General features: G+C 40.7%; 1 protein-coding gene across 4 annotated transcripts; it reads right to left on the bottom strand.

Moving 5' to 3' along the window:
• Nucleotides 1–1,562: 1,562 nt before the first annotated feature.
• LOC131002793 (ent-kaurenoic acid oxidase 2-like) lies at nucleotides 1,563–4,627 on the bottom strand. 4 transcript variants are annotated; one of them, XM_057929265.1, is made up of 11 exons: nucleotides 4,446–4,627; nucleotides 4,166–4,278; nucleotides 3,808–4,018; nucleotides 3,235–3,559; nucleotides 3,014–3,163; nucleotides 2,686–2,940; nucleotides 2,523–2,606; nucleotides 2,375–2,453; nucleotides 2,199–2,305; nucleotides 1,983–2,101; nucleotides 1,569–1,890 (listed from the first exon to the last, which is right to left on the bottom strand). In XM_057929265.1, exons 3-11 carry the CDS (start codon nucleotides 3,900–3,902, stop codon nucleotides 1,800–1,802), a joined length of 1,305 nt encoding a protein of 434 aa, XP_057785248.1. In that variant the 5' UTR covers nucleotides 3,903–4,018; nucleotides 4,166–4,278; nucleotides 4,446–4,627; the 3' UTR covers nucleotides 1,569–1,799. The 4 variants fall into 4 exon arrangements, with proteins under 4 accessions (XP_057785245.1, XP_057785248.1, XP_057785247.1 ...); XM_057929264.1 differs by having other exon boundaries at nucleotides 4,099–4,278; nucleotides 4,446–4,626; XM_057929263.1 differs by lacking the exon at nucleotides 4,446–4,627 and having other exon boundaries at nucleotides 4,113–4,380.
• Nucleotides 4,628–17,874: the final 13,247 nt, after the last annotated feature.

Genomic DNA, 17,874 nt, shown 5'->3' with positions numbered 1-17,874 from the left:
TCTATAAAATTGTATTGTTTGGACTTGAATAATATATTATTGGTTTATTAGGCTAAAATTATCACGAAATCATATTATTACGATAAAATCAAATACAAATACGATCTGTTAAAAAATTGCTCGACACAAACATGAACACAACACAATCTACATAAACACGAACGCGACACAAAAACGATAATAACACAATATGAATTGTATTGACATGACACGAAAACAACATAATCTAGTAAAAACTTGATTAAACACGTCTCGATAACAATACGGTAAAAATAAGAATTAAAATAAATAAGAAAGTGCATGAATTTTGTATTGCTTGGCAGTGAAACAAAGAATAGGATTAGAAAAAAAACAAAAAGTCTCTAAAAAGTAAATAATCTTAAGTCTAAAATACGAATTAAAATCAACTTTTAATACTAAAAAGAACAATTTTAATTCTAACAGGTTACACAAACCTGATATGAATCCGACGCGAACCCGACACGAAATTATTGTATCCTTATCAAGTCGACACGATAAGGATACCAATTCGATAAGGCTTGATACTAATCCATTAATTTCGTGTGATTTTTGTACCGTGCTTTTGTGTTGTGTCCAAAATTGTCAGCTCTAAAAAGATATGAGGTCATGTTTTAAAAATAAAAATGTCATATTTTTATGGATGGGTGGAGTACTATAAATAGAAGTAATAATTTTTTTGTGGACAGATAAAAAAAATTGTGACAATTTTTTTATGGATGAAAAAAGTAATTTGTAGCCCATTTTCCATGTGAGACTATCAAATCTAATATTATTAAACTCAAACTAACAAGTATTTATAAAGTCACTCCATAAATTAAAGAGAGCGCTTTTGAAATAGTCATTTTAAAGAAGGAAACACAATATTTGACCACTAATTGAAAAAACATAAAATATGGACATTTATTACGTGTAAAGACTGTTTTGTCCTTAATTAGGGCGGACCGGATTCGAGTCGAATTCGGATTTGCTCGCGGGTTAGGCACATATGGCACTATTAGTGGCATATGTGTCAACCGAAAAAAAAATTGAGTATAGGACACTAATGACACTAATATGACCATAAGTATCATTCGTGCAACACTACATAAGAGAGTATTAATGACACTAATATGGCCATAAGTACCATTCGTGCAACACACTAAATGGACAATCTAAACCCTAAATGACTAAATGGGAAATCAAACCTTAAATACTAATCTAAATCCTAAATGGATAATCTAAACTCTACAGGGAAGTGTTTAAAATGGTCATATAATGTACCCAAGTATATGACACTAATGACACTAATGTGGTCATAAGTACCATTCGTGCAGCACTGAGTATATGGCACTAATGACACTAATAGTGCCATGTGTGTCTAACTTGCGCGCAAATTCGAATCCGATTCGAATTTGGTCCGTCCTAATTAGGGGCAAAACAATCCTAAAACATAAAAAATGATCAAATTTTATGTTTTTTTTAATTAATGGTCAAATTTTATGTTTCAATTTTCAAAATAACCATACGAGTACATTGTTTCTAAATTAAATGCGAGTTTTAGATTTGGAGAATAGAAGTACTCTTTTTATTCACGAAATACAATGTACTTTCGTGATACGTATAAGAGAAAGGCTATTATTTTGTGGCTTGTCTTTCCAATACAACATAAAACATATCCTCTCTTTGCAGTTGCAGCTATAAATTTATTGTTACATTCCACAGAGAACTAGGCTCCATATTTTTTCTACCAATCAAGAGAGAGATGTTCGAAAACTGAGCAAGCAAGACTCTTTCAGTCCTTAAATTTGAGTGATCTCGATCTCAACTTCATCTGCTGGTTTAGGATGAGGAAGATACACCATCTTCGCATTAGGATTCACCAGTTCCCATCTGAAAAATATTCCAATTCAAAACTCATAACACTTCCATAACTAAAATAATTTGCTAAATGAAAAGAAAAAAAAATTATAACATGTGTATACCTGTAGCCAACAACGAGATGATGAAGTATAATGGTAAGCTGCAATCGAGCATACATGTTGCCCGCACAGATTCTTGGTCCCCCTCCAAACACTAGATATGATCCAGCCTTTGGTGCCTCCTAAAACCAAGCAAAACAATTTCATATGTTTTACTTCAACAATACACATTAATCTCTTTGGATTTAGATATAATAATTTACAGTATATTTCTCTTACATTCCATCTATCCGGGTTGAAGCACATCGGATCCTCGAAGCATTCTGGATTCGTGTGAAGGTAACGAACCCAGCACGCCACTTTCCAACCTTTTGGGATCTTGTATCCTGTTTCCAACAACAAAATCTTATTCCAAATTATTTTCAAGAAATCATATAAATGAAGCATGTTTGCACCTCTGTAGTTGACGTCTTTCTTAGCAGTGCGGAAGACAAATGCTGCAATGTTGGCCATTCTAATTACTTCTTCCACCACCTATTAAGAATGGAGAGAAACATAATACCCCTTTCAAGATTATGCAGAGTGTTTATGAAAATACAATACCTTAGCCGTATACTTGCACGATGCTATCTCTTCATATGTAATGAAATCTCCCTTCAGTTTCTTGCTTATCGGCATGTGCTCTTCCTGCAAACACCAAATATATATCAATCAAATCATAACGAGTTAGCATCATATGCATATTCATTACAATTCACAAACATACCCGGAGCTTTAGCAGAACATCTGGATACTTGGCTAGATAATATAAAGCCCACATGACAGAAAACGAAGTTGATATGTATCCTGCTACAACAAGGCTCACAATATTATCAATAACCTCAACATCACTTAGTCGCTTACCATCTTCGCCCTCCATCTGCATCAGTGACTCCATCAGATCGTTTTTGGTCACCGAGGCTCCACACTTCTTCCTTGTCTCCATCTCTTCTCTAAATATCGCCTCTGCTTTCCTACGACACTGTCACATTCTCATCACTTCAGCGTTGTTTTTGCATGAGACAACGCGTTTTATAAACAACAAATTAGTAAACCTTGAGGGCGTGGTGAAAAGCAGTTCCTGGAAATTTGAGAGGATGAGCTCTGAATCCAATAAGAACGCCCTTGAATAAATCATCGAGTGTGTCCAAGACACGGTCTGTCTCGAAGCTTGCAAAATACTTGGCAGTGTTTGCAAATATTAGCTGCAAAGAATGAGAGATTGTGATCAGAAGCAGAGGATTTGTTTATAAGAGACTCAAACTGAACGTTGTACCTTCTTGGCTTCGTTATAGGCTGTGATTCTACCTCTCTGTGACCATGATCTGAGGGAAGCCACGACTCGAGGTTGCACCATGAGAGTGATCTTACGCAGTGCATTAGGTTGATTGATAGCCCTTACAACAAGGCCTCTCACCCTGGTGTGGGAATCACCTTCCACGGCTACCAACGACGTTTTCCCAACTAGTTCATCGGAGACCCACTTGAGCGCAAAGCTCGACACCGACTGCAGCACGAACTTGTTGGCGGATGGGGTGCAAACTATTATCATCGGTTCTCCCAAGAGGTGTGTTCTATACAGTCCTACTCCATCACCATATCTGCGCATTGCAAAACAGTAAACGCATTTTTTATTGAATTTACAGGAGAAAACAGCAGCATAGAAAAGTTTATTGTGAAAAGTGTAAAACACTAACTAATAAAAGGAATAGCAACCTCAACTAAGCTAGGATATTAACTGATGAAAATAACACTGCAAGTTTATTTTGCACGTTAACAAATTTCAAGCTATGCTATAATTAAATGCAATTTTAGTTTGGATGAAAAACAAGAAAGAAAAAGAACGTACTTGCTCCGTTTAGCATTGATGAAGTCGTCGGGGCGGCCAAGAACCTTGAAGTACCAAAGAAACGCCACCATCTCGCCAAGAAACGGCAACCCCATGTAGCCTGGAGGGAGCTTAGAGCTGCCGCGGCGGAGGAGGAACGGCAGAGCATACCAATAGTCATTCCACCACCACAACAGCGCTGCTAACGGCACCACCACTGCCACCCAAAATCCTGCACCAGTCATGTCCATTTCTGATCGTCTAATCTACACTTTTACTGTTTTTATTAAAAAAAAATGGAAGCTGTTTTACTTTATATTTGATACCCGAGTGATGATTCTCTAGAGTTGATGGAGCATCAAGACAAAACTTGCTCTACCTTGGCATTTCGTCGAACAATTTCAGCTCAAGACATAACTTGTTAATTGGAACTCGAGTTCATAGCGAATGAGTTCATGCCACGTGCGAAATGCTTCTTCTTGGAATCACCATCTACTTTTCAAATGATTTGAGTTTAAGTTCACAGTAAAGCGATCTTAAGATTTCTTTATTTGTTGTTAATTTATGAAAAATTGACATTCTTTAAAAAGCATGCACAAAATTTGATACCCGAGTGATTCTCTAGAGTTGATGGAGCATCAAGACAAAACTTGCTTTACCTTGGCATTTCGTCGAACAATTTCAGCTCAAGACATAACTTGTTAATTGGAACTCGAGTTCATAGCGAATGAGTTCATGCCACGTGCGAAATGCTTCTTCTTGGAATCACCATCTACTTTTCAAATGATTTGAGTTCACAGTAAAGCGATCTTAAGATTTCTTTATTTGTTGTTAATTTATGAAAAATTGACATTCTTTAAAAAGCATGCACAATATGAGCCTAATACTAATAGTGTGAAATTAATTTTAAGCTTAAAGTGATATTTAGGCTATAAAAAATGTTGGGTATCTTCGTCTAGCCAGGGTTACACCACTTGGTTCCCGAACCTCCTGTTTTCCCCACTTCGTGCTCAAGCACTTGGACCTTCTTCTTCTTGAACTCTTCTGCTCTTCCTCTTCTGCCTCTCATTCTTCAAATCTGTACCTGCAAAAAACAGAGAGCAAAAGCAAGTAAAACAGAAAAAGGAAGAGAAAGAAAAGAAAGCAGGAAGGAACAGATTTGAATCTAGTGGGAAAAGTGTGCCCTTTCGAACACAGAGGCTCAGATTTTCCCACTGAGGCCACACACTCCGGCTGCTCAAAGACCAGCGCTCAAAGATGGAAGAGGAACTCAGATCGAAGCCCAACTCAGTCAGATCCAGCCGCCTAAACTCAGGAATTCGATGGACAGGACTCCGGCGACTCAGGGATCTCAGCAATATCACCAAACATGAGACCTTCTCAGGAATCCGGTGATAACGCTCTCGACAGCAGGAAGCCCGCTCCACACAACCACAACACCGGAGATCAGACCGGAAAACACAGAAGGAATAGCAGAACCTTCAAGGTTGTGAACGTCTTGAACAGAACTTCCCACAGTCGAGGGCTTTATAATCAAGATGGGGCAGGATCAGGGAGGTAAAGAGAGGTATTGGGAAAGGGAGGTAATCCATTAATGGTGGTAGAGCACGAGGAGAGAAGGAGGCAAAGGGTCGGGAGACTTAGGGTTTGAGGGGAGAGCAGATCAGAGCGGCGCAAGGGAAATGAGGGATTTAGGGTTTGGGGTATAAAAGGGGATGGGCTTGGGCTGAAAAGATTAAGGGGTGTTGGGCTTACGCGGGTAGATGGGCCTGAGCTGGAATAAAGAGTATTGGGCCAACAATCCACATATCCACCTTTGGCACAATAGTCTTTATGTCACCAGGGAGTGTGTTGCCTCTTGATTGAGCTTATCATCATAGCCATTTTTACTATCATCCTCTCACAAAGACAAGACAATAGAGGGTGAGAAAAATATTATGCATATTTAACTCAGTCTCAAACCACAGAGACCAACCCAAGGGAAATCACCATATTCTCAAACCTGAAAGGTTATCATTGAAGACTCACAGACACAACAAAACACACACACATGCAGAGACAAAGGAAAACACACAGGAGCAAACAACAGGCAAACAACAAGAACAGAGCAGACACTCAGAGACAGAACAAGCAGCCAGAGCAAGACAAAACTCAAACGACACAACGTAGAACAGAGCAAGGCTCAACATACAATACAGGAAAGAAAAGAGACAAGAAGCCACAGAGGCTAAACTTGCCACACACACACATACAAAAGGAGGAAGGCAGACACAACACAAAACATGGCACACACAGACAGAGCAGAGCTCAAACACAGAATACACAAAGACGTAAAAAAAACTCAGAGCAGAGCTTCAACAGACAGAGCTCTGTCACAACAGAGACACAAGAGGTCATCCAAACTCTTTCTTAGCCTTAAACAACCATTTGCATTCAACAATAGAGCAGTTATCCGGTCTTTCAACAAGAACCCAAGTTTTGTTACTCCCTCCATCCCAATAAAAGTGGCCACTTTTTCATTTTGGGTTGTCCCATTAAAAGTGGCCACTTTCTAAAAATAGTAATATTAGTATTTAATTAAGCTCACTTAATTAAAATTAGGATTGTCTAATTAAATCCCATTATTTACCTCTCTCACTCACCTCTCTCTCATTTCTCTCTCACTTATCATTCACCACACTCAACACCATCGACGCCGCCTCCTTCTTCCCCGGCAAAGAGCACCGCCGTCAGCCACGACCGCCGGCCACCCCTCGCGGCGTCGCCTGTCACCTTCTCGACTCTCTCTCTCTCTCGTCTCTCACCTCTTCTCCCTCAGAAAACACAACACCCTTGCCTGTCACTTTCTCAACTCCCTCTCTCGTCTCTCACCTCGTCGGCGGCGAGGGTTTGCACTGGTTTGGCCGTCTGAAGTCGACGAATCGGAGGGCGGCGCGGGTTAGCTCTTTGCCGCCGCCGCCGACGATTTGGGGCTAGGGCTTTTCCGCCGATTTGGGGCTAGGGCTTTGCCGCCGCCGTTGGCTGTCAGAAGTCGACGCCGCTCCAGTCGACGCCGTCTCTCCGCCGCTCCGCCTCTCCAGTCGGCGTTCCCTCTCTCAGGCCTTACGCCATAGAAACGCCCACGGGAGGAGCACTAGATCTCGTCTCAAAAACCACCGCCTCTCCGCCGCTCTGTAACTTCAGACGAAGTCGACATCTTTGTGGGATTTAAGATTTTGCTTCATTTTTTGTTTGAGATTTGCTTCATTTTTTGAAGATTTTTGCAAGATTTGAGATGGTTTGCTTCATTTTTTGAAGATTTTCGTGGGATGGTTTTCTTCATTTTTTGAAGATTTTTGCAAGATTTGAGATGATTTGTGCTGATTTTTTGTTAAATTGATTTGGCTAAAAAACCCCCTCATTTTTGTGGATGATTTCTGCCATCGCCGGAAGTCTGATTTGGGGATGATTTCAGGCGGCTGGTTCGACGGCGAGGGCCGATCGCCGGCGCCACTGTCACGCCCAAATGCAGTGAATGCAGTGAGAGGAAGAAGAAGTTTTAATTAAATCCTTAATTTTGGTGGACCACACTTAATTAAACATAACTATCTCATTCTTAATCTCCGTGCCCAAATAAAAGTGGCCACTTTTATTGGGACGGAGGGAGTATTATGCAGAGAGTTTATTTCAGAGTTTATAGCAGCAGGCAACTTATTAGGTTCAACATGCATATTGGATTGATGATCCACCTCAAAAGGAACAGTGGGGGTAAACATAAACTCATACTTGCTTTGATTAACAACATTCACATTCTCCACCTCACTTAGAGCAGCAGATTGTGAGGATTCAAGCAGGTTATGCATGTGTTCAGGCTCACTGTTTGGTTCTGGGTCCACCTCAGAAGGAATGGGGGGAGTGATCATAAACTCATACCTTTCTAGGTCACAAGGCCTAGTTGTCTCCACCTCACTTGGAGTGTCAGAATGTGAGGATTCAAGCAGGCATGGGACTGACTCAGCACAAACAGCATATAAATCACCTTTTCTTGGTGCAGAAAAGTACACCACAGAATCATTCTCAAATTGAAAACTCAAGTAATTCACAGAGCCATTTAACATCTTGTCAGCAAGTTTAGACACAGATAACAAGCTAAACTCCAACTTTGGCACATATCTAACATCATTCAAGGTAAGCAAACTGCCATTTTCAAACTTCAAGCAGACATCACCCTTACCCAAGATATCACAATTTTGACCATCAGCTAATGCAATATGCCCAGACTTAACATGCTGTAAGTTATGAAACATATGCGCAAAAAGAGTGACATGAAAAGTGCAGCCAAAGTCAATGAGCCATTCACTGGAATTCACAGATTTAGACACAACATTACAATGGTTGATGTACTGAAAATCAGGTTCATGCACCATGTAGACACCATCATCTTCAAACACATTGTGAGCATGCTGTTCAGGTTCATTAGGAACAAAATCTCTATTCTTCTTAGGCAGTCTACACCTATTTGAAAAATGACCAGGCTTACCACAGTTCCAGCAAAGCTTTTTAGGTTTTTGATCAAACCCCATTTTTTCTTTGTTAACAAACATGACCTCACCATGCAGAGGCTTTGACTTAACCAATTTCAGTTCACTCTCTTTAGACTTAAGACTATTGATAATCATTTCACAAGAAACCTTAGACCCTCCATATTTTAAAGCAGATTTGACTTCAGAAAATGACTCAGGGATTGAACCCAACAAAATTTGAGGAGCATATTTTTCAATGTTGTCATCACCAGCAAGCTTTAAGTCATGAAGCAGTTTATTGAAAATTTCCATATTAGTGTCAACATCTTTAGAAGAATCCATTTGGAAAGACATAAACTGATTTTGCAAAGACCAAGTAGAAACTTCAGATGGTGCAGCATAAATGGAGTTCAAATCATCCCACAAATCCTTAGCACATAAGTGATGAGACACTTTTCTAACCACAGAACTGCTCAGATTTAACAAGATAGTAGCACTAGCATTATCATTCATATCATGCAGTTTTTCATCAGTGACAGTCTTATCAATTTTAGTTAATAAAGCCTTATTAACCTTCTCCTTAACAAGAATGCATTCTATTTTGGTTTTCCAATCTTGAAAATCATCCCTGCCATTGAATGGCACCAAATGCATGTTGTTCATTATGAATGCAGATGAAAATAAGGCTAAACACTCCAACAAGACACAGAGCAAGCAACACCACAACAAAGGTCACAGGGACCTTAAGGGGAAAACAACTGGAGTTAAGGAGCAGGGAAGAGCCCAGATCTCAGCACAGATTGATCTGTGGAGCAAGGTTTCACACTAGGTTCAGACACATCAATATTATTAAACACATTGAAAGCATACATGAACAAATTGTAGTCATCAGACCTAGCAGGAGTTCTCACATGTCTTCTTTCTCTATCTCTAGACAGCAAGTAATCATTATGAGCAGTGTTCCTATCTGAGCATGTGCATGATCATACCAATAACAATAGCCCAGTACCTGAACCAGAACCTCTACCTGAACCTGAAGTTTTGCATGATCCTGCCCCAGAACCTAGCTCAGATAGGAACACTGCTCATAATGATTACTTGCTGTCTAGAGATAGAGAAAGAAGACATGTGAGAACTCCTGCTAGGTTTGATGACTACAAATTGTCCATGTATGCTTTCAATGTGTTTAATAATGTTGATGTGTCTGAACCTAGTACTTTTTCTGAAGCCATGAACTGTCCTGAATCTGAGAAATGGTATGCTGCTATGGAATCTGAAATGAACTCCTTGCATGATAATAATACTTGGATTCTTGTTGAAAAACTTGATGATTGTTCTCTGGTTGAGTGTAAATGGCTTTTCAAGATAAAGAATGAGGTGGACCATGTTAGATACAAGGCTAGATTGGTTGCTAAAGGTTTCACTCAAAAGGAAGTTTTCACACCGTTTTTCTCAGAAGGCTCTGCTATTCCTTCTTGAAGTGTCACCGGATTCCTGTTCGTGGTTTCCTGATTGGTGACTGTGGGTGTGAACTTCGCTTCGATTGAGTGCTTGTATCACCGGATTCCTGTCCATCGGTTTCCTGGTTGGTGATACTTTGTGGGTGAGCAAGCCATCGGAATCCTGTCCATCGGATTCCTGCTGTTGATGGTTGTGCAACTGAGATGTGGTTGCTGATCCGTTCTTCCTGTTCCCTTTGAGCCGTGATCATTGAGCTGCTGGAAGAGCCGAGCCTACTGTGGGAAAATTTGAGCCAAAGTGTCCCGATGACACATTTTCCCACCTTGAGTTCCCTCTAAATTTCTTACTTTCTCTCTTTCCTTCAGGGTTACTTTGTTTCTCTTTTACTTGCTGCCTTTCTTTGTGTGTTGCAGAGAAGTGAAGAAGAAGCAGAGAAGTCGTCTCACTCAAGAAGCAGCGAGTTCGAAGGAGCAGAGGAACCGAAGCTCCAGGAGTTCAGCGCAGAGGAGTCCAGGCTGCCAGTGGAACGGAGTCCAGGCTGCCAGCGCCAGCGGGATCGAGATAGCGGGATCAAGGCCAGCGAGATTGAAGGCCAGAGGAGTCGCCGCTGCCAGAGGAATCACTTCCCCGCTGCCAGAGGATTTACGTCCCCCCTACCAGAGGATTCGCGTCCCCGCTGCCAGAGGAGTCGCTTCCCTGCTGCCAGAGGAATCGAGGCCAGCGGGGCCGAGTCCAGTGCAGCGGATTCCAGCGGGGCCGAGTCCAGTGCAGCAGATTCCAGCAGGGCCGAGTCCAGTCCAGAGGAATCACAGCGAGCAGGGAAGATCAAGTGCTTGAGCACGAGTGGGGAAGACAGGAGGTTCGGGAATCAAGTGGTGTAACCCTGGCTAGGCGAAGATACCCAACAAAAAATAAGATGTAAAAGAGCAGGATTAATAAAGCATTCCCTGCATGTGCTGGTACTAAAATGTACGTCAATATTCATTGAAGGCTGAACTGGCATTTTGTCGAACAAGTTAGGCCCAATGTGACGGCAGCACTTTGGACGCATAATTTAATGCCATGGACAAAATGCTTCTTCTTCGTTTGATATGATTCTTGGAATGGTGTGATTAATAAAATTAAGATAAATAATTATAAAAAAAGATGAGATTAATTATCTATTCAAGTGTTTGGTAGGTAAAATAAAATTATAAGATAATTAATATTGTTGTTTGATAGAAATGATATAACTATATATTAAATGAATAAATTACAATTTTAACCTTATAAAAATATAAATAAATAAATTAAAAAAATTAACTCATGCCAATCTCCCCCAAGAGGAAGGATCTTGCACCGCAGCAACACCTCATTCCCAATTTTTTTTGTTGCAAACACAATTCCGCAGCCCCAACACCAAATCGTTGCAGACCAGCACACCCTCGCCCCCCCCCCCCCCAAATAATTTTTTTTGTTGCAAACACAATTCCCCACCCCCAACCCAAATCGTTGCAGACCAGCACCCCCTCCCTCTCCCCACCACCCAAATAGTTGCAAAACCACCACCCAAATAGTTGCAAAACCACCATCCAAGCTTGATCGGTCAGCCCCAATCAAGAAAGCGCGGCGGCGGCTCGAGGCTCTCCCAGCGAGAAATAACCCCTTCCCAAGCGTCGTCGGCCTGCAACATAGCCTGTTGCACCGCCGTCCTCCCCCACCACCAAAATAAAAAAGTTCTTGCAACTGAAACTAGTGTCTTTGCACCGCAAAACTACCATCATAGAAGGATAGCCATCCATCGACGCCCAAAACTCAAAGCAGCGCCGCCACTGCCACCAACACACTTTCACCCCATCCAAAAAAAAATCTTGCAATTCGTTGAAGAACTCCTCTTCGCTGTGTCAAAGAGGCGAAGCAATATGGAGAGATTTGATGTAGATTCCGATTTTAAAGTAATTTCAGGGAGAAAATTGTAAACATAAATCTAATCTCAATCACTGTTCAAAGTGATATTATTGAACTGGGAGGGAGCGGTGGATGTATTTTCTCAAGTCTACAGTGTTTTTGGTGCGGGCTTCACCTCTTTTGCGGGTCGGGAGGATTATTGAGATACCCTATCAAACAGACAAAAATGGTGAGATAAATAGTGAATCTCACCTAATAATCCCTATCAAATATTGCATTAGAATATTAATAAGCATCTACTCTCCTTAAATGGCATATTTTTTTTCTAAAAAGAGATACTACTATTTATGTGAAGTATTACTGGCGATTTCTTACTATATATAGCAATAAAAAATCTCCTCTTGTTTGTCGCCTCTTCAACTAGCATGTGTCCATCTCATTGAAGACTAAACTGCCGACATGGATGTTTGCAATATAGGCTGATTTATATATTTTTAACTCTATGAAATTCAAACAATCAGAAAATATATCCTTCAACCAAATTACAAAAATCATCGGTCCCAACCATTTAGTATGTGTATTTTTTTCTTTTGTAAATTTATTATAAAAAAAAAAATTCTCTGTGTCTTCCATGTTGATACATATCTATTATTTTTAATATGTTCCCTAAATTTATGTACATTTTATTTTTGGACGCTATCTCATACATAATTTTCACAATTTTATCCTTGTAACTTATATTCCCCCCGTCTCACGAATCTTGACACATTTCCAGATAAGATAACTTCTCTCTCCTACTTTATCACTTTATTATTTTCTCTCTCCTACTTTATCAATTTCATCACTTTCTCTCTCCTACTTTATCACTTTTATACTTTATTAACTACACACTTAAAATACTAATATATAATTCCTTAATTCTCGTGCCGAAATCAAACGTGTCAAGATTCGTGGGACGGAGGGAATACTATTTAGTATTTACCCACAATCTACTTAACAATATCCTCAATGTTGGACCATTTCTCCACTATTAATACTCTAAATATTTTTTTAAAAAAAATTCGTGTTGTAATCAACTATGTATATTTATGCGGGACGGAGGGAGTAGATAAAAAATAGCTCTCTTTAAGGGTTTGATAAGTATATTGGGATATACTTAGATAAATTAAATTCATGATATATAGTGTAGATAAAATGAGATTAAGATTGTATTTATGTACCAATGAGGCCTAACTCAAGTGACAAAGTTGAGGCACCCAAAAACTCTCTTTTGTGAGAGGTTTTAGGTTCAATCCCGCCTACTGGTGGTGTAGTTTTTTCATCTTTGTGTTGGTAGTGGTCTCGCCGCGTAGGTGTAATCAATCTAACTGATAAATCTTCGGATAATCAGGAAGATTACTTACACTTCTCTTATTTCGAAAACTGATAAGACTGAAACCCTATCTGAACTTCAATATATTGATCAGTTTCAAATACTGAAGTTAACCCTACTGATTCATTATCAGTATCAGTCTTAACCCGTTCTACAACTGATATTACTTTCTCACTTAACTTCAGTTTCAGTTAGACACTGATTTCATTTTTCAAAAGTAAAAATAACCTACTGTGTATTTGTCCATCCCCCCTCCTCCCCATACACCAATCCACTAGCACCCCGGGACACAACAAAAGTAACATCCATTATAGAAAGTAGGACATTTGTAATGGGGCAGAGGGAGTATAAAATTGTAAAAGCTATATGTTCAGATTTTTCAACTTTCAATTATATATATGTTCAGATTTTCATATTTGAAATTATATGTACTTGGATTTATATTGCAGATTTTCATCTTTCTTAAGTTCTTATTTCTTATTTGTGGGTGTTAAAATATCGGCAACAACAACTAATCTATCAGTAGAAGCAGAAGGTGAAGCTCGTCCTCTACCCGATGATGTTGCAGCAAAAGAAACAAAAACCAGAAAAAAAATTTGTGGTTTGGCTACACTTCACCTATTTTACAGATGAAAATGGAACACAAATAGCTTATTACAACCATTGCAAGCAGGATTACTGTGCAAATACATCAAAAGATAGTACGTCTGCTATGATGAAACACCTTTAAAAATGCAAAAATAAGCCTAAAAGAGTCGGCCCTAAACAACAACAATTGCTCTGCATCCAGTTACTGAGGGGGAGATGAGACTGTAGGTGAGCTTGTGAGCTGAAAATTTGATCAGGAATTGTGTAGGAGGAAGTTGATTGAGATGATAATTAAGGATGAATTTCTTTTTAATGCAAACACTTGGACTTCCTTGCATAGATTGAATTATATGTGTATTATTGCTCACTTTATTGATAAAGTTGGAAGCTGAACAATAGGATAATTAATTTTTGCATAATAAAGGCATAACGGTGATGATTTGGATAGGCAGAATGATATTTGTGTGCGTTATTGGGGATTGTTAGAGTATTTTTTGTGACCGTTGATAATGCTTCATCAAATGATACTCGCTTGTATTTTTTGAAAATCAAGTTATCTGTGAGGGTTTGTTTTCAGATTAAAGGGTGAATTCATTCACATGCAATGTGTGAATCATATAATTGCTTTGGTTGTTGGTGATGGGTTGAAAGAAATATGCACTTCAATGAAGAGGATTAAAGAGGCAGTAAGATTTGTTAGACAATTTTCCTTAAGGTTGGTGATGAACCCATGTTTGTGCTCGTTTTTCGTGTCTGTTTTAGGTCTAGATAGAGTCTTTTTCCTTTATTTTGCTAGAGTCAGTCGCCTGGGAGGGCATAGTTCCAGGGCAGGCCCGTTCTTTGGGCAGAAGGTGCTTTTAAGGCATAATGCTACTGCATTCCGCGAAAGATGCATGAGTTTGAAGCAGAGGAGTTTGGGACACTCAAAAGCTTGTTTTGAAGACCAAAAGTCCGAGAAGTAGGATGTTGGGCAAACCGACCCTTTGCCCATAAGTACCGCGCGGGATTCAGTTGCATCGGAAGAAGGTTCTGGGCATAATGAGACTTCGGTTCGGGGAAGAAATATGAGCACAGCTACAGAGCCAATTGGAGATGGAAGCAGCATGTTACAAAAGCTTAGATGAAGTTTGGAGTTGCTCAAGGCAAACCGACCCTTTGCCCATAAGTACCGCGCGGGACCCAGTTGCATGAGAAGATGATCGTGGGCAGAAGGTACAGACGGGACATAGAAGAAGAGTGCAAGAGATGGAGTACATAAATTCGTGTTGTGGGCAATGGCACAATCTGATCAGAAGATGTAGATAAGGAAAGAAATCCAAAAACCTTATCCCTTGAGGTTTTGGATAAGAACAAATCAGCCTCCAGATCTGGATGCAATCTCGGGCAGAAGGAGCCCTAATTCCAGCCCACTCTTTTGGGCCCAGCCTGAGTAGCCCTAACTCATGCCTATAAATACCACATAGCTGTGAACCATTCAAAGAAAGAGAGTAGAGAAGGGAGGACGAATTTTGAGAGACCATTGTTGTAGTTTATTTTCCATAGTTAGGTAGGAGTAGTCGCCCCTTATGGGCATAGCAGTTTAATTTTATGTTCATGTTTTCTGCGGCACTTTTGGCCGTAAGTACCCTTTTGCCTTAAGTAAGTTTCTATTTCAGTTTTTACTTTATGTTTTCTTTTATGTCTTTTGCCTTTGTTATTTACTTTATGTTTGGCTAAATTTTATATTCTGATTTGGGCAAGATGATCTAAGCATGAACACTTAATTCGAGAGGTCTAATTTGGGCATAACAACTGTATGAGCATATTCCCGATACACTAGGTTTGATTCCAAAAAGGTTGTAACAACTTGGTTAATTAATTGATCACTAGTTAAATAGGAAGTTCTAGCCACAAGTAATAATTTGGGCATAAGGCGAAACGCCATCGACCTCCAAAATAATACAACGAGTGTTGGAGCCGTGACTGCTGTGAAATATCGGCGTAAGAGTCAAGTGGGTCTATCTAAACCTTAAAGCATTATGGGCAAAGCACAACTAGCGATAGACCATCGCAGAGAGCGTGGATATTGTCCAGGGTAGTTGATTTCCATTTGCTGAACCTTCTAAGGGATCATAAACTGAAAGGATAGATTGGGCGAAGGGTTTTTGCGTGCGTGACGAGTGACAATAGGAGCGCAACAATTCTTATGCCTATAACCACTGGTATGCGAGTATAGTGAATTATCTTTGCACCAATGATCGAGTGACCAGTTCATGTTTAGTGATTCAAACCCAAGTCAGAATTGTTTTGTTATTTGATTTGTTTACCTTGTTATTTTAGTTTTAGTTGGAAACCCCGTTCTGCCCATAAGCACGTTGTGGTCAGAACCCTACAGAATACAAACCCTTGTTAGTGACACCCTTGCAGGAGGAGTTACTGCTTAGTTCCCTATGGATTCGACTCTGGACTTACCACTAGCTAGTCTAGTTGTGGGGCACAGGATATTTTATTTGCGCGAAGCTCAAACGACGACTTCGTCAAATTGGCGCCGTTGCCGGGGAACTGAGTGCGCTAGTAATTTCTTTTGCGAAATTTTGTGTGAGTTTTGCCTTAACGTTTGTGTATGCGTTGTACTAGGAGTGCAGGTCACAAGGAGCTATTATTGTTTGATCCCGAGATTGAAAGGACCGCACATCGAAACAATGGAGAACGACGTCGGGCAGAGCAAGAGACACAGCTAAACAGGAACCAAGAGGGAGATATGGTCAGAGAAGACAATCCGGTCGATAAGACCCTTCGGGATATGATATTCCCAAACAATCTGAACCTCCGACCTACGGGCATAGTGTTGCCCAATATCACTGGGAATTAGGAGTTGAAGCACACTCTGATCCAGATATTGCCCAAATACAGTGATATGCCCGGAGAGGACCCTATGCGGCACTTGCAAGATTTCAAGATGGCTTGTGGAACTATCCGCACCGCATCTCCTGCCCTTACTGAGTACATCCGACTCCTTACTTTTCCGTTCTCTCTTCAAGAGGGAGCGAGGGATTGGTTGTACGTTTTGCCCAAAAGCAGCATTACGACCTGGCAGCAGTTACAACAGAAGTTTCTCGAAAGGTTCTTCCCAGTCAGCCGGATCCAGAGCCTAAGGACCAGAATAAGCAACATCAAGATGGGGATGGAGAGATCTTATATGACTACTGGCGAAGATTCAAACAAATGCTAGCCAAATGCCCACAACATCAAATACCAGCCCACGATCTTGTTCGATACTTTGTGGGAGGACTTCGAAGGCAAGAAAGGCAATGGCTGCATGCTGCATGTGGAGGATCCATTTTGAACAAATCGGCGGCAGAGGCATTCAAACTTATAGCTAATATGGCGGAGGAGTCAAGGGATGAAGAAGGCACAATAGAGATAATGTCACCACCAGAATCATCATCTGCCCAAGACGATAAGATTGACAAGCTGTGCAGTGCCTTGGAGAAGTTCATGAGCAGCCAGATTCCTTTGATCAAGAAACCGGTGAAAGCATGCCAACTTTGTATGGCATACACCCATGCAACGGATGAATGCCCTCAACTCTTTGAGGATGAAGAAGAAGTCAATGCTTTGGGACAGCTGGGAGAAAACAATGGAGGAAATGGTCAGAAACTCTTTGAGCCCTACAGACAGTAGTGCCCACAACAGCTTTCACAGGCAAGAGGGGCTTCCTGGGCAGAACTTGTACACACGATGGCACAAGAAAACATGAAATTCCAGCAAGAGATCGAGAAATTCAAGATGGAAACTCGAGGAGGAATGGAGAATATCAATGCTCAATTATCCCATCTTGCCCAAACAATTGCTAGGATGGAAAAGAAGCAGGGCAAGCTTCCTGCCCAGGTGGAGGTGAATGCTGTGATGCTGATGAGTGGGGAAGATATCCTGCCCCAGAAAGCACTTCTCGACCAAATGGATGTTATGATCCAAGAAAGCCTGACAGAGGACTATGCACAAGACGAGGATATGGAAGAAGCTGCTGGAATGATGGATACCCCAAAGGAGGAAGTGGGATGCACAGAAGCCCTTAATATTCCCACCATCGGACTAGAGGACGAGTTGGTGTTGTCACTCGAGAGAGCACCCAAGCTCGAATTGAAGAATTTGCCCAAGCACCTGGAGTACATCTGTCTGGGCGAGAATGAGACTTTGCCCCAGATCATCAATTTGGAAATAAGCCCAACAGAGGAGGAGCAAGTCCGAGAGATTTTGAGCACATACAAGGAGGCAATCGGTTGGACCCTAGCGGAC

This window comes from Salvia miltiorrhiza, unplaced genomic scaffold (assembly GCF_028751815.1).
Source record: "Salvia miltiorrhiza cultivar Shanhuang (shh) unplaced genomic scaffold, IMPLAD_Smil_shh fragScaff_scaffold_19_1, whole genome shotgun sequence".
In the NCBI taxonomy this organism is placed as follows: domain Eukaryota; kingdom Viridiplantae; phylum Streptophyta; class Magnoliopsida; order Lamiales; family Lamiaceae; genus Salvia; species Salvia miltiorrhiza.
This window is presented reverse-complemented; position numbering and strand designations above follow the sequence as displayed.